The following is a 27828-nucleotide window of genomic DNA, read 5'->3' on the forward strand; positions in this document are numbered from 1 at the left end:
TCACAGTCAGCTGCCTATCAGGTGGCAGGATCTGACAGATCACGCATGCACTCAGGTCACTCAATAACAAGTACCGTTATGACAGTCCATGTTGGAGTGAATGACTTGAGATGTACCTCTCTGGACTATATTAAGAGAGACATGATGGAACTCTCTGATCATGTATCCCATACAGGTATGTCCCTAGCCCTAAGCAGTATCCTATCCTCATCCAGGATGATACCACAATATAAACAAAAAATAATTGACTTCAACAATTGGCTCAGCTTCTGGTGTCAGTCCAGGGGGATGCAGTATTTGTCAGCCTGGGAGGATATGGTAGATGGACCCTGCTGGTTTTCTAGAGTTGGTCTGCACCTCCCCTCCCCCTGGCTTTCGGTTACTGGCAAAGGCCCTTGTCTCTCGCATAGTGCCTTTTTTAGGCAATGTCAAAACAACAATTTTTCCAACGTAACAAACTCTAATACAGACAAACTCAGTGTTGTGTTGCTTAATGCTAGGAGTTGAAACATGAAACTGCACTCCCTGGAAGGCACTCCTCACCTGAGAGTATGCTTTCACCTGTGCAGTTACCGAGACTTGGTCCAAGGCCACTGAGAACACCCACTACAATGCCTTGCACACGTTCAGACCTCAAAATGAGCATGAAGGGACCAAAGGTGAAGGTGTATCCATCTTCATTAAAACCAAACACACTTGGAGACTGGTCAAACAGCATGACTGTCTTGAACTACTCCATGTCCATTTAACTATTGGAGAAGTACCATACCACATCATTGCTAGATACAAATCCCCCACCATGAACCAGGATAAGCACAACGCCTACCTCAATTTTGCATTATCTGAAGGTTATGAAGTCTGAAACTCAAAATGTTTGAAATTTCTTAGTAGCTTCAGTGCTTATTGATTTTCCAGAAACCCACAAATTTTATGAGGAACAGACCAAAAATATGAGGCAAAAGTCCTGGCATTCTGTGAAATTCTGGACAGTTGATAGGTGTGCTGTTAGGTGCTTTACTATTTGAGCTACTCAGTGACTGATATTACCATCCATAAGCTACTAAATTGAAAGTAAGAGCAACTAAGCATCTCAGTGGTAGTGTAGAAGTAAAGTCCTGACTGCATCCTAGGTGACCCAGGTTCAGTTACTGTCTTAGGTGCTTGATGGTAAGCTCATCCTGGTTGATCCAGGTAGCATGCTTCCTGACCCATATTCTGCTGGAGGGCATGGAAGACTTTGCAAGGGTGGGGGGCCTCTCCAGGGACAACATGGGCATGACTGAATCCAGTGACAGTGACCCTTGTTGACCAAGCACAAGGGAGCATAGTAGAAACAGATAGAGGGGTATAGGCAGTCCATACAGTGATCCAGATGTCCACTTCCACCACAGTGGCTGCTTGGACGACATAGTCTCTGGTTGACTCTAATACTTGTGGATCAGAGGATCTGAAGTAGGATTCCCCCCTCCAAGAGAACATGTGGGCTTGAGTCAGCTTGACTTTTGGCAAGGCAGAGGGGGTAGAAACTCATGGGGGGAAAAAAACTACATATTTTATTTGTGCTGGGATGGCTTCTGATTTATTGACTTTTCTACAATCTACCCATTGCCGAGTGTGTCTTCTCTAAGAGTGCCCCTTTTTAGCTGGAATGTATTTCCTTGCGATATCATAAGGTACATTATCTGTCACATTTAGAAGACCCCTTTGAAGAGCCTCTATTTGATACGTATAGATTGTCCCTAAATGATAATAGCTAGTTACCATATTACCATTCTGATTACACTAATTTTCTCAAGTTTTTCATGCACATCCACGGTAACCTCTTTTACCAAAGTAAAATTATTGTTGTAAATACTGCTGATCTCACAGAGAAGGTAGAGCCAAATTTCATGTTCTGTCAGGTATTAACACTGGATGTTACTGTATTTAGATACAATCATTATTACGCAAATACTTTTGTACATGCAGTGTGTATGATGTCATACTTTATGCTGTCAGTTGTTCATACTAGATGCATTATGTTATAACTTTAAATGCTATATTTGGCTCAGGGTGCTTTCGTCAAATTCTCATTTGCTTATTCTGCTAAGGTAGTATGTGTTTTATTGGTTTTGTACTGCTTGCCAATGTGTTTACCTTTTGGCTCAGTTTCTGTCTTAATTGCTGGGCTACTCTAAAGACTAGAGAATACTACACAGAAGGAGGAGAAGACAACAAACCCTTTTCTATCTCGATTCCTGCAGTTTCAATGCACTACAAGGACTTCATTGGCTTCCTAGGATCAAGTTTGCAGTGTTTCAGCTTCTAATGAGAGCATTGGCTTCCATGTGACTGCTTCTAGGGCTTCAGTTCCAATGAAGGACTGAAATGCCTGTTCTTGAATGTCCAGCTTCTTTGGGACCATTGGCTGAGTTTTAATTGTCTGATTTCTTTGGGGGCAGAGCGTTACAGGCCTTAAATGTCTGGAGGTTTGCTCAGTTCTGTGCAAACCACTTTTAATCTTGTTGGGTAACCAAGACAAGAACCGAGTCTATAGCAGGAAAGACAACCTTCATCCATATTGTAGTTGATATACATTTCGCTACCTTCTCTGTTTCTGCTTAGTTGCACAATTTATTTTATTACTGCCTTATTACATGCACTATAGTCATTGTCTGTTTTTTTAATTTATTAACTCACTGACTGCAATTTGTCTGGATGCATTGCTGATATTAGCATTGTTGTACTAACTGTACTGTTATCAAGTTAAAATAATAATGCACCATTGCACCTTGTTACTTTGGCATTGTTGCTTACTACTGGAAATGTCTACGATTGCACTGGAGTTTTGCCCATTACTGATACTCAGCAGATAGAAACCAAATTAACTGACTATTTCAGTTATTTATATCACTTTCTTGTCATTTGTAGTATTGCATGTCTTCTGTACTGTTATGGCATTTAAAGCTGCTTGTTGTCTTTCAGCTTTTCCCGGTTAGGGGTCGCCACAGCAGAACTCGGGTCCGCTAATGATTGGCAGTAGATTTTTGACGACCACCGAGGTGCCAGCTCGACATTCAATGAAGACATGCCCATTTACGCATGTCTTTCGAACGCCCACCCAACCGCGGGGAGGACATGCAGACTCCACACAGAAGGCACTCCCCGCACTCCAGCTGAGAATCGAATGGGAGAACCTCTTGCTGTGAGGCACCACCGCGGATGTGGCATTTACTGCTGTACAATATTGCACTAGAGATTCCTGAATCACCTGTTTGATATACTTTTACTGCTTGTGCTGACTGCTGTACTGATACTGTGTTTAAATTGGTTTGTAGTTACTGAACCTGAAACTATTCATTTAGACAGTTCATAGCTATTGCTTTACATTTACTGCACCCAGATCCGTTGGGTTAGACTTTCTGTTGCTCGTTGCTATTACTAGTTAGGTAGAGACCAAATTAGCCTAGAGAGTACAGCTGTCCGATTTAAATGTGCCACTTGTTTCTGATTACTTTATTGTGTCTGCATATTCCTGCCACTTTTATATTTTTTTGCATTCATTTGTGAATATGACACAGGTCACATCTCGTATTATATACTTTAGCCACATCCCGTTTTCTCTGTTTTCTAGTCCAGTCCATTATCCGCTTTTGTCTTATACAAGGATTGGGTTATTAATCTGTTACATTGTTTCATACCCCCTTCGTCTTCATTAGGCGTTATGGAATCTGAGTAAGTTCTTGCTCTTTCTGTAACCACCGTGATGCCACTAGACATACTGAGGCAGTTTAGGAACTTCCTCATTTTTACCGTAAACTTTTTATTGCCATTCACATTGATTTATTATATGAAAGGAACAAGTATTTATTGAATGTCAAGGCTACTGACCTGCCTCACATCACATTTGGTAAGCACAACATAACACACGCACACAGCACAGAGCAGTTTAACTACACCAACTTATGCCGCAGTTGTTAAGAGAACACTGCCTAGGCCTCTCAGGCTAAGGACTAAGAGACCGCAGCCTTTAGTTCACACCGCCATGCATTCACCTTCATTCTGCCCATTCATAGCCAGTACACATACCTTACTAAGGTGCAGACGTCAAGCCCTTAAAGCCCATCCATGTGCCCTTCATCCACCCATAATAATGCTGTAGTAACTGCTGACTGTTGCCAGACATAAAGACATCACCCTCACCTTGTTGGATAAGAATATGGTGACCACTGTCTTTCTGGAGCCAGAATCCCAGATGTAACAAGTGCTCTTGGATTTCTCCATCCTCACAAATGTGATTACTATCAGATAGTGGTCCATACAAATGTCAACCTATTCTTAACCAGCCTGGTGAGAGTGATGCCCATATGCGTGACAATAGACTCCCCAACTACTAAAATATTACTGTGTGTAGATGTGGTCTCAGTGGGCTTTAAGGGCATGGATTCCGCACCCTTATGACTCTTGGAGGTATGCCTACTGGCTAAGAGTGTGCACTGCAAAGGTGGGAGTGTTGTGGTGTGAACTATTGGCTGTCATTTTTTAGTCTTTAGTCTGAAAGAATTAGGTAGTGTCATCATAATGACCTCAATGTAAGTTGGTTTAGTGAAGGTGCTTTGTGGTGTGTGTGTGTGTGTGTGTGTGTGTGTGTGTGTGTGTGTGTGTGTGTGTGGACGCATGTGTGTGTGTGTACATGCACTGTGCTTTCTGATGTGTTCTGAGGTGACTGGGGGCCTCCAAGTTAAGCAAATGCATGCAGGTCCCACATATTAAGTCATTGTGAGGTAGCAATAAAAGGTTTTGGTAAGCATGAGGCACTTGCTACACTGTATCAAATTGCAGTGTGCTATCTAACTGGCTACAGAAGAGGCAAATCCATACTGATATTCCACAATGGCCAGTGCAGACAAAGGGGTATGAGAAATCAGGATTGCTTAATAACTTAAATCTATTAGCTTAAGAAAGAGGGTTCATAGGTGTATACTAGGCTAATGACCACTAGGGCCTTTTTAAGCCTAACCATGCACCCCAAATCTCTGACAAGTTGTGGTACCCTTGATAAATGTAAGCAAGTGCTTAGGAGATAAAACATCTACAAGCAGGGGCTTGGGAGGTGAACTGTTTACTGGCTGCCTGTGTCCATTAAAGACAAGTGCCAAACCAGGGATGAATTTCCTGTTCCCATCCAATTGTCCAAGTTATACTTGAATTGGGTTAGAAAGGAACTCTTGCTTTAGTGGATGAGGGAGCCTGTTCCAGAGAAGACATTTTCTCCGGGAGAGATGCCTGTCTCTCCAGCAGGTCCTGTTTATGTCACAGACAAGGATTATGTCTTTCAAGTTAGTAATTCTGGTGCTGTTTGTTTTGCAGATCTGCAGGAGGTCCATCAGGGTGGGGTCTGACAATGCCTTTTATGCTAGGCTTAGCTCTCCCCTCAATAGCCTATAGGAGACAGAATACAGAGATAGGGCTTTGAGGCAGTCTGCATAGGACCTGTATGTGAAGAACCTGTGTGGACGTTGCAGTTGTTGGATGTGCCTGGTTAGGTACGTAACAGAGGTTGATGATATGAGAAGTGGCTAAAATTTACACAGATATAAGGTGTGTCTGTTGTATTATTCAATAAAAAACAGAAATGTAAAAGTGATAGAAACAAAAAGGGAGCAAGTAACAAATGGCAAATTTAAATCAGACAGCTTTACCCAGTAAGGTTATGTAACTTCTACCTAGTTAATAGTTAGCAATAACGGATATCCTAACCCAACAGATGAGGGTGCAGTAATTGTAGGCGATAACTACCGTTAGTCTAAGTGAATAGTTGTCAAGTGCTGTATAATGCTAAAGTAAGTAGTTTTGATGCAGTGTCAGCCAAATGGTTAACATATATCTAACAGGTAATCCATTACTGTCTGGTGCAGTACCCACTGAGTAATAGCCTAAGATGCAGTAACAGTGTAGATAAGTTAACATGGTTTCTATTTGCCCAGTATCAGTAACTGGTAACACTGCAGTAAAAGCTAGGTACTGTCAGTAATGAACAACAATTCAACAACAAGGTGTAATAGTGTAATACTAACTTAGTAACAATACATTCAGCAGAACAGTGCTAATTTCTGCAGTTTGTCCAAAAGTGTAGGTGTTAAGTTAAATAGTTAAAAAAGAGACCGTGATTTCACTGTATGTATTAGGCAATAGTGAAATTAATCACATATTAAGCATATTTTTGCATCTGTAAATATGTATATGTTTTATGACATATCCTTCTATCTGTAAAAATGTTTTCTTCATTTCTTATCTAATCCTATTTACCTGGGCTGTGCCTGCAAATGGTCCACTGAGGTTATGCACTACCCCGGTAAAAAAATATATAAATAAATAGTAAATAAATCACAGTAGTGTAACTAGCTTAAGATGGAACAAGCAGTGAAGTTCATAATATTCATCATCCCCACTGCCACAATAGCTGTTACGCTATATGGATTGTTTCCTGCACAGGAAACAACAAAAAAAAAACAGCTTCAAAAAGCTCTGGCTTCCCCCTACAGCTTCACTGTGACAGCTTATTGGCTAATCCCAAGGAAGGAAGTCAACAGTTAGAGTGAAGATTTCTTCAGTCCTTTTTTGCTGTCTTTAGAAGGAAAATTTCCCAGTCTTCACAGGAATAGCAGTCACCAAAGAGTCTCATTTCTGGCAGATAAGACTCTGTGGGGGAATGCAGCCACACAGAAATGATTCCCCTTTAAAAAAATATGTATTTTATTTTTTGAATAACAATGGTATTCCCCTTGAAAGTAGCCTGGTATTTTTTTTACAGTATTGGACCTTTCTTGTCAGGGACTGCTATTTTCACTTAGGGGTGTCTGTTAATGTATTTCAGGATAGTTTTGTAAGAAATGATGTACTACTACTTGTGTAAACTTTGATTTTCTCGGACAAAAAAGTCGATGGGCAGGAATGTTTGTGTCAGTATAATACTTATGCTCACTTCAAGATAACCTACCTGCCAAATTGCTTTTGTTTCGTTGTTTTTAAGTGTTTGAAGGTATTGGCAGGGAATTTGTGTTCTGCTTGTGTCTTTTTATGATGTTAGTTTGAGCATGCTGCTTGTGAACACGCAGTGACATCTTACCTTCCGATTATCTCACTTCTTCTATGCTTATCGCTTTTGGTTCCTCTTTCTAAGGTACAGCATGGATACTTACATCACTCCAACTGTTTTTCTTCTGTTGTGCCTAAAAAGCTAGGAGTCCCTGCAATTTTGTGGTTTCAGTTTACATCTCAGCTGATGGTAGGTGACCCGGCAATGGCCATTGTTTTTCCGTAAGCCACTCACTTATCTCTCCATCTTCCTGTGTTGTAGTCCTTTCAGCCTTCATGAACTGGGATCAGCCATGTCTTCTTTGTCTGTTATTGGCATGGGAGAACCATGTTCTCTAGGTCTGGGCGACACTCATGAAGATCCTTCTTCGAGGCATTAGGAGCAAGAGACCATTAGAACTGGAGACATTCTTCCTTCAGGTTGGACTCCTCAGCTGGAACTGCTATTAAGAAAAAAAAAAGAGTAAACATTGTTCTCTGAAGAAGTAATTACTGTTAAAAAAGATGAGTGCCCTTACATTGGCAAAGCAGGCATTACAGGCAATGAAAACTGGTACAACAGAAGCCATTACAGGTGAGCATACCCTATAGATTAACTCCTGAGAAAACAGGGTTTGATGATTCTGACTTGGACAGAGATAGGGCTTCTTCTGCTACAGATTCCTAAGCCCAGCTCTGTAATTGTGAAGAAAATATTAATTCTTAGCCTACTGTGGATGAACTTTTTTTTTAATCAGACCATAGCCAGAATGAATGGGAAAAATAGTTGTTCCCCCTGAACCGAGGAGATACTATGACATGTTACAAGTGTATGTAACTCATTTCCCTCACATTCCTAGTAAACTGCAAGCCTTAGAAGACATGTTGAATGCTACCTGCAGTCATTCTGTTGAGAGCCACCAATCCGTTAAAAAAAAATAGATAAATGCATAAAGTACTGCAGGCTAATACATTTATTTTCTTTCCCTTAGATCTGATCCAGCAGCAATTTCTACTGTGTGTCATGCTGGCAACAGGTTGGTCATTAACACAAACCTTTTCTGGTGACAAAGAAGGCAAGTTGTCGGACCTCATAGGTAAGGGAATGTTTTAGTCTTCCACTTTGGCCTTTAGAATTCTGAATTACCAGACATGTATGTGGAAATGTATGTGGTGTCATAAGGATAGTGTGTGGGGAATTAGGTGCCATTCTTCCTAAAGAAAGCTCTTTTTTGAACCATGCTGTTTCTACCCTGCCCCAGGTATCTAATCATGCTTCAAACAGTGTATATGATTGTGCAGATACTGTGCCTAGGGACACTGCAACAGTACTGGGAAGATATGCTTGGGTACATAACCAAAAGTTTGCTGATAAGGTAGAGTCTGAACTATTAGGTCCTGCTTTAGATAAGGAGGTACTCTTTGGCTTGTATTCTACCCAGGTTCTCAAACAATGTGATAAGAGGAGGATAACGAGGATTTTTCATGTTACCCAATACAAACCTTATAAGCCTCCCTCTTTTACAAAAAAAAAAAAAAAGCCAAATAAACAAAACCAGCCTTTTTCTGGCAAACGAGGTGCTAAAAAGAGATGGCTAGAAGAAACTAACAAGAAACAGAGGTCATTTCAGGAAAAGGGACAGACAGATAGTACAACATGACTGCCAGCATGGTTTCCCCTCTTCCCTCTCCTCCAGCTCATATCATTACAAATCTCTCCCACAAACTAGGTCAGATGTCTGGTGCTAAAAGTGGTGCGAGAAGGTAACAAATGGCACTAATACAAAATCTTATTTCAGGGGAATTCCTCCCCACCCTCCAAACCAAACAGATTTTTTTCTTCTGGTTGTTCAGTCTTTATCCACCCAAAGAGTGATAGAACTAGTGCCCATGACTCAAAAGGGTAAAGACGTCTATTCTAGAATGTTTCTGATCCCACAAAATGGGCCTCTTGGAGACCAGTACTATTTTATTTCTCATTCTCTTTGTGAAGGTACCAAAATTCAAAATATTGACCTTTCTGAAATCCTACCCCTCATTCCTTCCCTGAGTTACTTCGTAACACTAAACTTAATAGATGCTTATTACCAAATTCCCATAGCCACAAACTTCAGGAAGGCTCTTAAGTTTTTTTGTTTCTTAGTCACATTATCAGTTCTCTGCATTACCCTTTGGTTTATCTACAGTTCCAGAGGTGTTCATGAAATGTCTAACTCTAGTAATAGCTTATTGCAGACTAAACAACATTCACATTTTCCTTATTTAGATGACTTGCCTGTCTTTGCAGAGTCTTTATCCAAATGTAAAGAGTCATTAACCTGGTTTATATCTCTTTTGACCAATCTGTGCTTCTAGATAAACATTTCAAAATCCTCCTTGACTCAAGTCTCACAGGTTTGTGTTTCTGGGATGCCTTCAAAATACTTCTCTTCAGAAGGCCTTTTTCACACAATTGAAGGTGGATTTGTACCTGGAATCTTTCCTGAACTTCTCCAGTCAGTCTGTGAATTCTGCAAAAGAATTTCTCAGAATTCTAGGGTTCAGGTCTTCTATAATTCTCTTGATTCCTCTTACCAGGTTGCACATGAGAAAGATACAGTGGTTTCTTAAGCACACATACACCTAGCATTTGCATTCTCTGGAGTATCACATTCTGGATTTGGGCTTTATAAAACATAAACCGTATTGGTGGAGACAACAAATTAATTTGAAACCAGGTCTTCTATTCTCTTGTCATACCCTAAACCAGTCTCTCACCACAGAAGCACCAGATTTTGAGGAGCAGTTTTCTTGGGGAAAATTGCAAGGCCTGTGGAGTCCTTCTGTCAGATTAAAGCACATCTACATAAAGTAGATTCATAGGTTCATATGTTCATAGATTAGTACTAGGCTAACTATCCTTGTGGACCACTTTAAGCCTAGCCAGTTACCCCATGTGAGGCTCAAACTCTGCACCGTTTAGTTTGTAAGGTAAACACCTTAACCATTATGCCAACCTCCCACCCTGGGATGTTGGCTGTGATCCATGCTTTGAAGTCTCTCCTTCACCTGTGGTCCCCAGAAACTCTCCAAGTGGTTACAAACAATACCACAGTCATGCAGTACATAAACAGGAGGAGAGGCAGAAAAGGTTGTACTTCCTATGCAAGCTGGCTGTGATGGTTTGAGAGTTAGCCCTTCAGCATTCCTTAACCCTACAAGCATCTTACCACTAGAGCAAAATGTAGTAGCAGACAAGCTGAGCAGAACCAGGACAGACATCAAATGGAAATTGAATGGGGGGAGGAGGTCTTCCAGGAACTGATTCAGTTGTGGGGAGCACCTCAAGTAAATGTCAGATGCTTTCTCTGTACCAATACCCCCCAACAACATTGATATTTTCTTACATTCAACTTCCCTCTGGATCATCAATGTTCTTTTAATGTTGTTAGATGTTTGCCTTACCTCTACAAAACCACATTGATCCATATCTATCAATTGTGCAGTATGTTTAGCCATTATAGTCATAAACACTTTATAATAATGGTTTAGGACTGAAATGGGCCTGTATGAAGCTGGATCTGATGGGTCTTTACCCTCTTTAGGTATTACAGCTGCCACTGCTTTCTTCCAGGATGTTGGTGCTTCTGTTGTTGTTCTTCTTTCAGCTTTACCCAGTCTTAAAATACTGTTAAACAAAACCTTCCATACCTTTATCATTTTTTATCCCTCCCAGCTTCCAAACTTCCATAAGAATATCATGTATTATTGAAGACTTTCCTGTGGATTGGTTGCGCATCACCATTTTATGTCATCTCCTTCTATCCTGTTAGTAATTGAGCCTCACCTACCTCTAACCTTGGCATAATTAATTCTTCCATAAACATTTCCATTTGTACCTTTCCTTGATCTCCATATTTCTCTGCTTTATACAGACCTTCATAAAATGTCTGAAATATTTTTAGTACCTCTACAGGATCTTTTGTTATCTATCCTTGTTATAGGCTGCCTAAGCTTGGCAATAACTCTTTCTACTTTCTGTTGCCTGAGTCTTTGTGCTAAAAGTTTTTGTGCTGTGGTATTATCATCAAAAAAATAATTGCTTAACGGCAATCTTTCTAAACGCATGCATATTATTGTGGTAATCCTTTATTTTCTGCTTAGCATTCTGCAATTGCTCTTCTTGTTCTGTGGGATTCCCCCTATTTTGCAATACTTTAGCATGTGTCAGTCACTCTAAATAATTCTTGTTACTTCTTAACCATATCTGTCTTTCTTTTATTTCTACCCTATTTTTAAACTCCACTTTAATTTTATCCCGCTACCTAGCTATATTTTCAGATGAAATTTCTATCTTCTCTAATAACTCCGGAATAATTTCCACTACCCATTCCTTAAATTCATCTCTTTTCAACAGATAGGTGAGAAAGCACCAATGTCTCATTTTTATTTCATTACACTGCGTTTTTATTTTAGTTATTATTGGTGCATGATCTGAAATAGTTATTGTATCAAAACTTTCAATTAAATGCACATGTTCCTGCAAAATGTAAGTTGAGTCTAGCCTAGCCCAGTTTTTGTATCTTGGAGAATAATATGTAAATTCACTCTGAACTCTTCAGAATTCAAATCTTCCATGCCAAATATTTTCATAAATTTTTTCAAACATCTATCCTCCTTTGTTACATTTTCCCTTCTGGGCCACCCAGACATATCTTCACTGCTGCAAATCAAATTCCAGTTCCCACCTATTAGTAATATTCCATACTGAAAATTGATTATTTCTTCCAGAATTATTTTAAGCTCCATTATAGCAGTTTTAGGTGGAAAATAAATAAATGCCAGTGTAATCCTCCTCCCTTGACAGTAGCCCTTTAGAAGTAGAAATCGGATTCCATTAATATCATTTTTATCCTCTTCTGTCACTATTGGAGCTCCTTTTGCAAATAATATAAGTACTCCCGCTTTCACTTTGTCCCATTTATTCTGCTGAATAACCATCCTAAACCCCTTCTTTATCAAAATCACATGTTCACTTCTTTCCAAATGTGTCTCCTGTAGCATAGTTATTTTCACTCTACATTTTTAAATATAGTTCGCTACTCTTTCTTTTTTATATATGTCTGTGGCACCATTGACATTTAAAGATAATACAGAAAGCATCAATATGTTAAAAAGGTATTATTCTCACCTTTTATTTCTAACAACTTTTTTTGTTAAGTATCTAGTTCGAGCATTTGTGTTACTTGCACATACTAATGATTTGCAGGTTGATCTTTTATACAGTTGTTTCTTGTCATATCCATTTGAGTCTGTGTCACATCTTACAAAACATTTTGTTTTATTGAAAGTCCTCAAACAAAAAATACAAATACACCTCCAGTATACCCCTAAAACCTATTAACGTAATACTAACACACAACTATGTACATTTTCAAATATTGAAATTTTATTCTCTTAATAGGAACAATTTCCCCAAACTGACAGTCACACTGATAGACTTTGGTTAACCTAAAGTAAGGTTATCCATGCTAAGATGAATGGTACAGGCTGTGCTTCTACTAAGTGCTGCCTGGTTTTGTTTTATCTTTATTGCTGTCCCAGAATTCAAAAACACTTGAATGCTTTCAGAAAAAAATTTCTCCTAGCCATTGAAAGAAAGAAGTATTCTGTTTTATTGCTCTTTGTCAGACCGTCTCCATGGAGACATAAGAACCAAATTCAGAGTTGCTTCTACAAGCATTTATTTATTTATTTGCTAGGGGAAAGCTTTATTATATTTAATGTTCTTTTTTATTTGCTTTCTCTTAAAAACTTGTTACTAGATCAAGCCAAGTAATCTAGTCATTCCCCCATGCAAGAATGAAAAAGTAAAGCAATTTGTCTTGTGTCATACTCTTTTGACCATACTTTTCTTATCTTTTTTACAGTGCAGTGCTTACGTTTCTTAAAACTGAACAAGAAGAAAGAGAAAAGAAGAGAAAAACAGGGGTACCTGCTTACTTTAGTATCCCCATTACACTTGAAAATAACTGATAAAACTTTACTTTATAGCATGCAGATTATATCATAAACTATAAAAATATTACTATTGAGAACAAAATTTTGTTCTACTTATAGTTAACTCTCTCCCTCCTATTTCCTTCCTCTGAGTGCTCCTCCAAGCATTAATGACATGAAGTAGGGCATATGCGTAGGTTTTCTTATTCTGTTGTTTCTCAAAAATAAATTGTTTGTAATCCCACATTTATTTGTCAATTGCTGAGTTGCTGGTTTTATTCCAGTTTATTCCCATCTCCCAAATCCAGTCTCTGCTTCATTTCCAACTTACCCTTGGTTATTCTAGTCAACCCTTGTGCTTTTGTTTGCCTCTCAAGCATTTTCCATTGAAACATTGGAAAAGGCTTCACTGGCACAGTCTCTCTGTGGTCTTTATTACCAGAAGAACAAGAAACCAAATCTCCTTCTGTTTCACAGCTGACTTTTTGTTGGACAATTTTTTGTATTTCTTCCTTAGCGTGTTCCTCATAAAAATATTATTGTCCCACTAGGAAAGAATATTTTGAAGATAGCTGGGTACAACAATTTTAATCTCATGCCTGGTTCTCGACATCCACTTATTAGTGGAATAAATTTACTCCTGCCTTGTGTACAGTGAATAATCATCTCCACAAACACTCTACTGTCTCCTACTTTTAGCACTTTGTTCTTCTGCCACAGTTTTGTCAGAATCAGCTCCTTCTGCTGGTAGGACTGCATCTTTACTATTAAAGGTCTAGGTTGCTTTCTTGTGGCCAGCATTGGAGCATACACATGATGTGCTCTTTCAATTAATAATTTCTGCTGTGGAATACCAGTCCAGTTGCTTATTTGTGTTTTCATAAAATTAATAGTCTGTTCATTTCAGCTTCTCTAGTACAGCAGAAAATCTCAGTTTTCCATAAGTGCTCTGTCCTCTAATTGTATTATTTTTTTAAACATCTCTTCTTGAGCAGTCTCATATTCAACCAGCGTTTTCTTCATTTTGACCTCTGATTTTTGCACTTTTATCACCTCATCTGAATATCTTTTTAAAGCTTATTTAATTTTTTCCAGCCTTTTGGTATTTGTGTTGAATTGCTGCAAGTTCCTGACTGGGAATATTTTCTCAACTCCAGCTACCTACTCTACCCACACTTTTGTGCAGGGAACATACTGCTCTGCTGCCTCAAGCCCCTTCTGAGATTGGAACTGAATCTCCCAGCGGACACTGAGAAACTTTGCCCTGTATTGTTAATACATTTTCCTTCTGAGATTGGAACTGAATCTCCAGCGGACACTGAGAAACTTTTGCCCTGTATGGGACCATACATTTTCTCAACTCTCTACCCACACTTTTGACTGCTCTGCTGCCTCAAGCCCCTTCTGAGATTGGAACTGAATCTCCCAGCGGACACTGAGAAACTTTTGCCCTGTATTTTTTCTCAACTCCAGCTACACCCACACTTTTGTGCAGGAACATACTGCTCCCTTCTGAGATTGGAACTGAATCTGGACACGCATTTGCTGTTACTAGGGCTTCTACACCATTTAACTCCTGCTTGTTGGATAGTCAGCAGCCTAACCCTTCTCCCATCTTTTCAGCTCTTCCTTTTTCCTTCCCTTTCAATCCCAAGTTCTTCACAGTAGGCCTTGTATAATTCTGTACTGCCTACTAGAAGGCATCCCTCCTCATTGCCATTACTTTTCTCCTGAAACCTATGCTCCACTGACTGATTGGTCCAATTGTAACCACACCTATAATATTACACTTTTTATCCACTACACAATAAACATACAGTCATGCCTTTCCATCTCTATTTTACTATTACTATCTATTAAACTATCATATCTTTATTACCTTACCCCAATAACACAACTTCTAACATTCTCCTCTGATCACCTTCTTTACTCTACTCAGTCACCTTTTTATTTCATCTCATCACCAGCCTTTATCTGGTGACATCCATCAACCCTGGCCCCTCCACCTCTTCATCCACACAGGCCACTAAACTCACAAAGTATTGTCAACAAAGTCAGAAACATGGTTAAAACCATCTATAAAAGATTCTGAAATTACTATTTAATAATGCTGAAGTCACTCTCCTACAAGTCAACAAGCACATTTAGCATCCACATTCCCCAGGGATAATATTTCCACACTTGTAACAATATCAGCAATGAAACCATAATCTTAGGGGCGTAAATATCAACTGGGCCTCCATCCAGTCTTCAAAAAACCCTCTTAATATCAACCTATTTAAGTTTTCCCAACTAATCAATACTATTACACAGTGGCACCATCCTTGACTGGATTCTAGTGTCACATTCTGACAGTGGTACTCTTCTCTTAGTGATCACTTGCCAATTTTCACCTTGCATCTCCACCCATAATATCATCACTACCCAAAATTTTAACCCATCAACCTTCATATATTCTCTAAAAAAGTAAATTGGAACATTCTTAACCTTACCTTCTTAGAAATACTTGATTACCAAGCCCTATAAGAACAAAAGAATAAACTCTGCCCCTGGTACACTATCTACCATGCACCTTAGGAGACTCTATCTGAAATAAGACCCCAGAACAACATATTGCTTACAAAACCCTAACAACAATAAAACTAACCCCCTCCTAAACCCCAGCAAACCAAATAGCCCAGACCTAGATCTAGCTACACATTTTCATCGATTCTATTAGCAAACTTACATCCTCCTTCCTAATCTCTCCTGCAAATAACCCTCCACTTCCACCACATTCCCATCTTCTCACTGTCTATCTTCCACCTCTTTCTTCACCCATATCTTCCTCAAGTTCTCTCTCCCATCTATTCTCATTTAAACCTATCCCCACTTCCACCATAGAAACTCCTTCAGAAACTAAATCCATGCAAGCATTCTAATCAACTCTACTTCATCATCCAAAGGCAACAATTGCAATATCATCTAAAATCGAAAAGTGTATCGATAACAACCTTTAACAACACAGTTCAGGCCAAATCATAGCACCATGACAGCCCTCTAGACCTCTCCAAGGCCTTGATACTATTTCACATAGCCTGCTCCTATCCATCAGAACTTAACCTCTCCCACCTCCATAAATTGGTTCTCCAGTTATTTATCAAACAGACAATGGAAAAATATATTTATAAATAACATCATCCAATATGCATTCTCAATTACTGAGCATTGGATGAAAATAAATCACCACTCAACACCTCCAAAACAAAACTAATGGTATTTACCCCTCCAAATCTACTTCTTTTGACACAAACTCTTTCTCAATTACCAGCCAAAACAACTCACCCTTGGAACTGGTATCTGAAACCAAGCTACTAGGTGTTCTAATTGACAATTATTAAGAAAACTCATCAAAACTAGGTATGCTCTAATCAGTATCTTACAAAACCACTCTCGCTTCCTCCTTTCTCATTCTAATCTTCAGTCCTCTCTAAAAGCCAGCTTTCCAGCCATAGGTCCTCCACCCACCACTGTTCCTCAAAACTAAATTGGCTCGAACTACCTAATCATCTTAACTATATACAGCTGACTTTAAGCTCATTTTCAACCTCTCTTTACCTTCCAAATAGAGTCTTAACAATCAAAACCTACTAGAAGTTTATTATCCTCTAACCTTTCCGTCTCTGGAACTCACTCCCACCTCTAATCACTACCTATTCAAAAAATCTATATGTCATCCTACCTCCTGTATGCATTGAGGCTCAACTTTACCTAACAAAGCTTGTTTCCTTCTGAATAATTAATTAATATTCATTTATTGTAATTTAATATGTGTATGTAACTCAGTTTTTATGTGCTGCTTTTCTCCCCAGGACTCCATTGAAAGCGGGTTTTTTGGCCCAATGGACTATCCTGGTAAACCAACTGCAAATAAATAAATAAATAAAATAAAATACTCCATCAGTGTTTCATGTATTTTAATCAGCTCTGGGTACATTTAAATTATAATTATTGAAGAAAAGCAATAACACAGCAGATGACTCCCTCTTCCCTAACTACATTGGTAAAATTTGGAACTCATTACCTTCTGCTATTACCTCAGCCAACTTAATGGTTGCATTCAAAAAGCTACTAAAAGAACACCTAAAACTCACATGGATATGCCCTTGTTACCCACCAGGTTGACCCATATCATACACACCCTCTGACCCACTCTTGTGCTCCCTTTCACTTCTGTCCCTTCAAGAAGAATTGTGACTTCTCCTTATAGTGTCTCACCTGCGAACACTCACACCAACAGTCCGTAGTTATACACATTCCAACTTTAAACCCAACCACATCTCACAAAACTAACCCTAACATCCACTCCCAATCCCCTTTTACTTAATTTGTCTCAATCAATGTTATTACTGGAAACCAGTACATTCTAAGTACTACTTACTCTAACTTAAACTATGGAATTTTGTTAAAACATGCGACTACCAATGAATATTGTACTTAGTAACTTTAAAACTATGGAGTCTTGTTAAGTCATGTGTTTTCCTATGAATACCTGCTTGCTGTGTAGAAGTCTCATACTTGTTTTTTCTTATTCTGTGGAGCTTTTCTCCACGGACCGCTGCTGAAAATGGACATGTATCCAGTCGGACTCTCCCGGTCAACAAATGTAAAATAAAAATAAATACATTTTTTCCTCTAGATTACTGCAACAAAACTGGACATGCACTGCTGTTTGCTGAACAGCTGCAGAATTATTACCAGTCAGTGTTTTTTTTCCTAAAATTTTGTGATTGATTTTCTTTCAGGTTCTCTGAATTTCTTTTTTTGTTGTTGTTGGCATCCAGGCAGTGCACTTACAAGCCAGTTACTGAAATTTCCCCAAAAATACAAATTTACTGGATCTCTCTTCTGAGTTTCTGTTTTCAGACTAGGAGAGCTGAAATTAAGCTGTTACTCAATGTGCAGCCATCTTGAAAGTCTCCAGCTGATTTAAGGTTCTTGACCTGGAAAACTATTTGTCATTGTTATATGTGTATGAAGAGTATCTGAGTTGGAAGCTCTCATGATGGGCAAGCCCTATCTGATATTCCACAGAGATATGGTCTCTTTATGAGTAAACTCCTCATTTATGCCCAAAAAGTGTTTCAGATTTTACTTTGAATTATGGCATCAATCTCCCAGTTTTCTACTCAGAACCTAAAAACCAGGGAGAAAGGATTCTACATGTTCTGGACTTGCACATATAGCTCAGGTACTATTATGACAGATCTAAGCCCTTTAGAAATGCTGATCAGCTATTTATTTATCATAGGAAACAGTGTGAAGATGTTGTCCCGTTCGATTCTCAGCTAGAGCGTCTTCTGTGTGGAGGCATACATGAATAGGGTGTGCCTTCGTTGAAGGTTGTGCGTCAGGGCTGGTAACCCGGTACGTAAAAATCCACTACCAATCATTAGCAGACCGGAGTTCCACTGTGGTGACCCCTAACTGGGAAAAGCCGAAAGACACAAACAAACAGTGTGTCTAAACAGACAGTATCCATGTGGTTCCCATCAGCTGCTACTTTTTGTTATACCCACCATGGCAGAGCCATTCCAGGCAATATCGAGGTACACTTTACTACAGCCTCGTCTTATTCTGTGACATAATGGAAAGAGGTGGACTCTAGAAGTATTCAAGAGACAGCTTCATGGTCCTTTGTACATGTCTTTACAAAGCATTACAAACTGAATTCCTTGTCATGGTCCAGGTCTAACTTTGTTAGAACCATTCGCTAGGAGCTCTTGAAACTATAGTCTTCCTCATCTTAGGTTTTGGTAAGTAACTCATAAAGCCTAAAGGCTAGTGTAGCAGTAGAAATGATTAACATAGTACGGTTGTGTGAGTTGCAGTCACCCATAACAGATTTTTGAATTCCTCACTGCATTAGTAGCTGCACCAACCCCTAATCCCCCTACTCTTGCATATAGTTGTAGCTGGGATATAAAGTAAGGTTATGTTTGCTGCTATTTTATATGCTTCTTTATTTTTGGTTGTTTGAGTCGGGATTGTTAGGTTCTTCTCTCCTTGTATGGGCAAGAAAGTCTTTAAGAAATCTTCACTCTGACTGCTAATTTACCACCTTGAGATTAGCCAGTCAGCAGTAAGTGTGGAGGTGTGAGTGTGTGTGTGTGTGTGTGGGGGGGGGGGCAGAGTATTTTGATACTGGCTGATTGTTGTTTCCTAAGTGAGAACCAATATATCCTTAGCCTAAAGGCTACTGCAGCAGTGAGGAATTCAGATATCTACTGTTATGGATAAGTGCAACATGCATAACGGTCCTTTTCCTACAACAAGTTTAAAATTGCCTTACTTGTTACAGACTAGACTTCTGTGTCGGTAACTTAATAGAACAAAAACTGCTTCAAACAGCAAACCAAACAAAACAAACTTCTAGGATTTAAAGTCTGTAAGGCTCCACACACATAAGCTGGCCTATCAGAATGCATCCAACACCCCTGCAGAAGTTAGGCATTCAAAAACAGGCAGTACTTCTCTTTAAGCCAGGCTCAGGTAGTTGTCATGTGAAAGCCTCTGCTCTCACCAAAGGCTGGAACACTGCAGATCCAGTCCTAGGAAGCATATGAAGTTGTTGTAGTGCAATTAATCAGTCAAAACACAGATGGATAAGGGCTCTGCAGTTTTCTCCCCCTCTTTCTGTTCTTATTTTCTTCAGAGCAGCCCAATGCTGAAGCATGCTGAACTGAAAAAAGCTCCTGGTATTTACATTTTCTAAGGCTTAGTCCCCGCAGAAGCCAGCCAACACCCCCACACAGGCCAGCCAATCAAAAACAGGCACTTTGTTCCATTTCTGGATCCAGACTCAGGCATCTGTCATGTGGAAACTCTGCTCTCATCAAAGTCCGTAAGACTGCAGACTTACTCCTAGGATGCAAGTGAAGTCTTTATAGTGCATTGAGTCAGTAGGAAGCGATATAGAAACGTGCTCTTTAATGTTCTCCTTCTTTGTTGTTCATATAGCAGAAGGCATTTTGATAAGTACAAAAATCATAAGCTGCAATCAAGATAAACAGGAAATCGGTATAAATACTTTCTCACAGCACACTGTTTTTAAAGTTATATATTGATATTGTTTACCATCAATGTTGTAAAGTGTATAATCATTTTTTTTTATTGTTATAGGAAGATTTGTTTCAGCAGCCGGGTCTGAGATCAGAATTTGAAGAAATCAGAGACTGTTTGGACACAGGAATGCTAGATACTCTTCGTATCCTTCAGAAATACTAATGTCAGAGTCCAGACATCTGTCTATAACGTTTTCTTATCATTTAAGTGATGGTCGTATTCTGTACTGTAAGGGATTGTATTTTGAGCTATAGTTACTTTGGTAGTACCTTTATTCTGCTTGTTCTAATAATGAACCTTAGAAATGAGTGGCAGCACTTGGGCAGAAAAAGACTTTTTGAGTAACCATGAGCTGTTTGTTATTCAGCGTGGTTGTATACAGTTGTTTCAATGGGCAACCTCCTGAATAGGGATTGGCGTGAAAGTGCATTTGGCTCAATAGACGTCACTGCAAGGGAAATTCTTCTTTACTGAAGTACAGCAACCCTGAAGTTGATTAGGAAAGGACATGGGGGGGGGGGGAGGGGCAAGACTTTTTTTATGCTTTTTCTGATCCTGCACTTGTTATCAGACACCTGCCATGACCTGACTCATTATTCCGCATGACTAGGACATGAGCTTGAGTCCCATGAGGAACTTTATGATTTCTGATCCTAACACTTTACTTGTTGCGATGTGCTTACTTATAGATGCAAGGGCCACCTATCCTGATGAAAGGATGCACCTCGGTAAAGCTAAGAATGTCCCTAATCCATACACTTTATGCTGTACACCCTTCTGTTTAATAGGTGACAGCACTGCAACAGCCAAATTGCATCTCTACCCCCAGAATGTCCGAGCCAACAATGGTCATTGACTCAAACCTCTTTCATTTGTTCTTCTAGTAGTCAGTTCCAGGTTATCTGGGCTGCATTGAAAGCTTTATCCCTCTGTGCCATGAAGCTGATGCACAAGCTACAGTTTGAATTCTGCTACAGATTGTTTGTGTTCAGTCCTGTACTCATTTCAAATAAATGTCTTTGTCAGTAATGACAAGGAGCTATAGTTCCACTCCAGACATTTCGTGTTTGTGCTTTTGTGGAATTCACAGTAGACACAGGTCCTTAGATGTGCTCTTCTTTGTTCAGTTTCCTGATTGTGCCATTTCTTTGGATACTTTCTGCAATATATTTGCCTTTAACCTTTCCCTTAGTTTTCCACATGCTTTATTTGTTGACAACCATCTTATCTTTTTTCCCCTGAAACAGCCTTCTCTGCATTTTTTACCTTTTTCCTTCCTTTTCCTGAAATTCTTGTGCTTTAAGGAATTTTTTCCAATTTCTTTTTGCCTTCATTTCTGCCAAACATGAAGCCACCATTCCCCCTATTTGAATAACTTTTTATTCAGTACTGTAGAGATGACAGCCACCCAGGGGAAACCATTGTACAAGCAGCCATGATAGTTGCATGTGCCCTGTCCAGCATCTTAGCAATTGAAGATGTATGCTGTGGCCATAACCTCACCTCTGGTGGTGCCATGTGCACCTGCCTAACTAACCATGGGGACTACCTCATCCCCTCAGCTGCATGCATCTGCTCATTGCTGTTAACAAGACTCTGCCTACCCTAGAGCATTACTTAGCCAGTCAGGAACCACCTCCCTCTTCCAGGTATAGTTATGCTCTTTGTGTTTTCCAGCTGGATTGGGCACCTGAGCCTTTACTTCAACTCTAGCCACCTGGGCTGTACTCAGGGCTTTATCCATCTGCAACTTAGAGAGGACCCTGTGCTTTAAAGTAATTTTGATCATGCCTGGAAACTTTGCATCCAGAAATTAGATTTATCCCTCACTGCAAGTGGGTTAGCTAAAAAGCATGAAGAGAGTACAGTTTGCTGTATTCCCATGTGTTGCTGGAAAATATGCCATAAGGTATTTAACAGTTTACTTTTCTTGAAGAGGAAAAGGATTGAACAGCGACACTTAAGAGAAAAATTCAATATTTGTTGCTGGCTTAAAATAGAATTTGCTATTTACTGTAAGGGTATTTAACTCACTTTCTTGAGGAGTAGAAAGACAGAATAACAACACTTAAAAATCAGGAATCCTTGCTAGTCTAGAAAACAATGTAATTTATCAGGCACTTATTCTTTAATAGAGCACATGTTTAACAAGCTGTGGCTACATGATTCTGACATGATTCTGAAGAAAGAGCTGTGTGCTAATTTTTAACCTGTTCTAGCCACGGGTTATGCCATTAGAAGCTACAGAAATGTAGGTTAAAGTCTAAAATGTTAACAGCAATGACATCTTATTCAGCTGTATCACTTAATTTAAAAGAGCACCATCCACCACACACACACACACACACACACACACACACACACACACGCACACAGTGTCATACCTGTGTATTCACCGCCTATCTTTGCTGTCTTGTATTTAAACTGTTTCTCTGATGGCAGATATTCATAGGCATGGCCTACCTTGGTTGCCAAGTCTGAAAGTTAATTTCCCTGCATGTAGGTACAGTAGAGAGTCGATTGTCTGAATGTCAGTTATCAGAACATTTAATTATCCGAATGCAGCCTTCCAAAGTTTTCGAGTAGGAAAAATCATAAAGTCTGAATATGTACACGTTATACGTATTCACTTGTGCATGTTTTTGAGCTTGTAGCCTGCTTGTGTTTCAAAAATATTCTTTATTGTCTACTGGAATCACTCAGTAGTTGAAAAGTATATTCCCTGCATGCAGAAAAAAACAAGATTTTAGAAGTTTATTTATCTGGTTCAGTGTATGTTTGATTATCCGAACTACTCTAGGTCCCAATTAATTTGGATAATTGACTCTCTACTGTATTTACAGACATGGTGTACCTTGGCTTGTCAGAACTGTTTGCTTCAACAACAGCAGTTTTTCATAGGCTTGGTTTGCCTTGCATATATGATGCCAGACATTATTACTTTTTTTTTGTCAGTGTAACTGTTTGTGCTGAAATCAACTTTTTTCCATCACTTTTTTTCCTTCTTGTTATTAATAGCTGTATTTGTAAACTTTCAGTCACTTGAATTTAATCACTTTTCTTGTTTTTAGGTATTAAATTATGTGCTTTGTTCGAAACTGAAAAGTCCTGCTGTTTTGTTTTTGTGAAATCTCTGTCTCTCAGCTATCATCTTGCTTTCAAAGCAGATACTGAATAACAGTCCCGGAGATATTTATTTACATGACAATCATGTAAATGGCAGTCCTACACTTGGCACAGTTTTTAGTCTGCTTACTCATTCAATTTTTTTTTTTCTTTAGTTTTCGGCATTCCAGGTACAGTACCATTGTTTCTTTTTCTCTTGCAGAAAAAAATAAATATGTTCTTCCAGATAAAGTGTGTATAAATTGTACAGTCTACAACTTTAAAAGTGGGTACTGCTAAATGATGTTATCTTGAAACCTGACCGTGTAAAGCCATATTCTACAAAACAGTGTTTATTTTCACATCTTCAGTAAGAATTTTTCCCAAATATGTAAAGACTTTATCAAGATGAAATCACTTACTGAAGCTGTAGACCTTTTTGGCATGTGTAATCTTGAAACTTGCCTTTAACAGATAGCACTTTTGTGGTATATCCTTTCGTAGGGTAGAGTAATTTAGGCTGTTCATTGTAAGCATTATTGCTATAGTGTTTGTAATGTGGGAGTTACACCATAGGTGTACATTGATAATGTGGGAGTTACACCATAGGTGTACAGTGATCATCTGGCCTGACTTTCAGAGCTTTTGGATATCTGCTTACACAACCACTGAGTCCCATGCTGTGAAGAGCAGAAGGACATGTGCTGTAAGGATTCACCCAATTCCTCTGTAGTTTGTTTTGTTTATTTATTTACTTTTTTTTGCCACAAGAGTTACTCTAGGAATAATACTGCGGTGGTGGTGCTACGGTAGCGTTGTCGTCTCACAGTAAGACGCTGTCCGGTTCAATTCTCAGCTAGAGCGTCTTCTGCGTGGAGACATGCGTGAATGGGCGTACCTTCGTTGAAGGTTGTGCGTCAGGGCTGGCAACTCTGCACGGAAAAATCAACTGCCATTCATTAGCGGACCGGAGTTCCGCTGTGGTGACCCCTTACCGGGAAAAGCTGAAAGATGCAACAACAATTGCCAAACTCACATACTTCAGAGTCAGAGAAAAAGTAGAGCAAATGGGTAAAACTACTGTCTTTGAAAAAGCACTTTCTCCAGTCTGAAGAGTATAGTTATGAATGTTCCCTCCAAAAAGTGGCATTTTTATTGCAAGCAGTCTCACAACTTAAACAATTCAAACAAAAGTTGTTTTGAAAAGGTCACTGGAGAATTGGCAGAGGCTGAAAAGAGCAGGTTGGGCAGGAGCACTGGCACCCCCTTCTGTCCAAAAATGTATCTAACAAATACCAAGGTGGTCCCTTCCTGTTCCATCTATACTGTCCTCCCTCTCACTGCCTTCTTCCTGCCACCACTGACTAGGAGAAGGACTGTTTTTTTTCAAATCCCAGTTGTTAACTCTGACCATAAACTGTTGGGTGGGGGAGCTCACAAACAAAGTATACAAAACTGAGTTCAGAGCCATTCTTCCCTTTATGAGATTACTTCCTGTTCCACCAGACAAACAGCTTAGACAGAACCCATCTTAAACTATAGTCTCACCTTGGTAGCAAAAGAGTCTAGCTAACAGAAAAAGGACAAGGATTTTATTTGGGATGTTTTTTGCTTCTAAATGACAAGGCAAAATGATTCACACTGCCTACCTTGGGATGCCCGAGGCATTTGACACAATACCCCACTCAGGCATTGTTGACAAACTCAAGAGGTTAGATATAAATCCTTACGTCACCCTTTGGATAATGAGCTTGCTCACAGATACGACCCAGGAAGTTAGAATTGAGGAAGTCCACCTCTACAAAGAGGCCAGTCACCAGCAGAGTTCTGGGGCTGCTCCTTTTTGGCATCTACTTTTCTGAAGTCAAGGCCAATGTCAAGGGCCTCTAGCTGACCATATTTGCAGGCGATTGCAAATTGGGGCATTCATAGAATCCCCCACTGACTCTAATGTTCTCAAAGAAGGGCTGACACAAACAACTGGTGTCAGAGCCACGGGCTAAAGCTAAATGCCAAGCAATGCATAATGGTATGCTTCAGGAAGTCTGTCACCCCTGGTAACTACCATATTGACAACATACCCCTAAGACTTGACCCAGTCGTCGGGGAGTAGGGAGCATAAGTAGAAAGTAATGTAGCATTCAACTGTCATGTGCCTGCAGTAGTGAGGAAATCATTCTGTGTCGTATAACTTATAAAGGAAAGTGTGGCAAGTATGTCTAAACAGGTCATTGTTCCACTGTATTTGGTGCTCATCAGACCCGACATTAAACACAGTACCCCCTTTGGTATGTACTTAACCAGGCATATCCATTAAATGGCACATCCACAGGGGTTCCTCACTAAAAATAAAAAAGTAGGAGGTAAATAATATGTTTTATGCAGTCTGCATTAAAGTCCTGTCCATGTATTCTATCCCCTACAGGCCATTAAGGGAGATCTGTGCCTGGCATACAAGGCATTTGCAAAACCAACAGCACCATATTTATATGTACTAAAGATTTAAAACTTGCCTGTGATATAAATAGGAACTGCTGCAGAGACAGTTATGTATTACTGCAACTACCCCTTCTGTGGAACAGGCTCCTCCATCTATGTGAGGCAGAGTTCCTCCCTAACCCAGTTCAAGTGCAACTTGGAAAAATGGATGGGGAGCAGGAAATTCATCCCAGGTTTAGCACTAATGTCTGCAATGGACACAGACAGCCTGTTTCATCTCCCAGGCCCTGTTTGTAAATGTTTCATCACTCATCAAAGGTACCAGAACCTGTCTGACATTTGGGATGCATGGCTATGCTTAAAAATGCCCCAGTAGTTGTTAACCTAGTACACAACTGTGATCATATGAAAAAAGAGAGAGAGTAGAGGCCCATATAAGGTTAAACAAGTATCTGGTGATAACGAAATTCAAGATACATACCCTACCAGTCTCTGCTACCCTTTCGCATTCCGGGCCCAGTGGTCACACTAGGCATAAATTATGACTGCTTGTCCCATTTTCAGGGAGCACAGAAAATTCCGCCACTTTGACAGGCCAGAATATTTCCAGTTCACCTCCTTACCCTTTGGGAGAGAGTCTGAAGATTAGAACTTAACAATAATAGCAAGTGATAGGTAGGCCAAGTGGTCTTCCCACCTGTGCTTCAGTTGGATGAAAGCTCTCTAAGAAGTAGAAAGCACATCAGGTAATGGAGACGCTTGAATCCTCTGTCAAGTTGTCACGTACTGTTCTCCATTTCAATAATTTGACATTTTTTTCTCAAAAGCTTCTGCATTCAGTAGCATGCAGTTCATAGACCAGTACATGGCACTGTGCCATGTGCCACCCTAGTAGAGTGCTCCTAGTGATGGAGTCCATGATGTTTCCACTGTGCACACGTTTTTGATCTTGATTATGTCATCAGTGAAAAGTTCTTCTGTTTGCTGTTTAGAACTGAACCTTGTAAATATCCTTGTGGCCAATAGATTGCAAGATATGATCTGCACCGCAGTTGTCTCTACTGCCTGGTAAAGGAGTGTGACATGAAAAACCACCATACAAACCAGCAGTTCACTATCTCCTAACAGTTTTCATAGGGGAAAACTGCTAGGAGGACGGTAATGGTTAAAAGTTCAAAAACAGCAAATAAAATGGATGAACCAAACCACGGCAAGCAGTGAATTGATAATAAAGACTAAGTTTAATGGTAAGCAGTTTCACAGCACATATAGCTGCTTCATTAGACACTCCAGTAATAAAATCACAAGCTTTTAAACCAACAACAACCAATGGAAGCACACATACTATTACATATGTAAATGCAACAACTACTTATTTAAAGACATATAAAAACTTATATAAAAATTATATATGAAAAAAATATATATAAATATATTACATAACTTGGAACCCAAAAAAATTTGCTTAGAAACTCCAATAAAGGGCCAGCAGTGCTCGAAAATACACAAATGAGAACACCCAGGTCCAAGAGGAACTATTTAATAACGCAAACAAATCAATACGTTTTCGACCAACTTCTTCATCAGAATAATAAGTTAACAGTAAAAGCAATCAGTTATATAACATACTTGATTAGAAGAATAATTGTCCAACCAATAAAATGAAACCACTTAATTACATGATTAATGCACATAAATTCACCGAACTATAACAACATTGACATAGTGAAACTCATCGACTTTATACTAAAACCTTCTCAGTATAATGCATATTTAATAGGAATTTTAAAATTCATGATAAATATATTAATGCTTATAAAAAACTATAAAATAGTAGACATTAACTAAAAAAAGTGAACGTGAACACACATCCCATTCACATCCATTTCTAAGCTAATTTATTTTAGTTCCAAGTGATATTTATTCGCTTTTCATCTCCATTTTTGTTTAAATATATTACATAAACCATATAAAAGCTTCTGTAAGATTTTTATGGATTTTTTAAAACTTCATCTATGCAGTTCCCGCGCTTGTAGAACAGGTTTTATAGATACTTTATCATTAATCCCTCTACCCATTGCAGCCTTCATCCTAATGATCCAGTTTAATTCCATTGTTTCGGTTTTGTTTCTAATATCTCCCCCT

General features: G+C 39.2%; 1 protein-coding gene across 4 annotated transcripts in view; it reads left to right on the plus strand.

Moving 5' to 3' along the window:
• The window catches only part of INPP5B (inositol polyphosphate-5-phosphatase B), a 2334801-nt gene that overhangs the window by 2224541 nt on the left and 82432 nt on the right, over positions 1–27828 (plus strand). For all 4 annotated transcript variants that reach the window (XM_044083533.1, XM_044083543.1, XM_044083552.1 and 1 more), the window contains one exon: positions 20197–20281. In XM_044083533.1, the coding sequence (XP_043939468.1) occupies positions 20197–20281 (85 nt within the window). The remainder of the gene's footprint in view (positions 1–20196; positions 20282–27828) is intronic.

Source organism: Protopterus annectens, chromosome 1.part1, assembly GCF_019279795.1.
Source record: "Protopterus annectens isolate FY-2018-M chromosome 1.part1, PAN1.0, whole genome shotgun sequence".
NCBI lineage: Eukaryota > Metazoa > Chordata > Ceratodontiformes > Protopteridae > Protopterus > Protopterus annectens.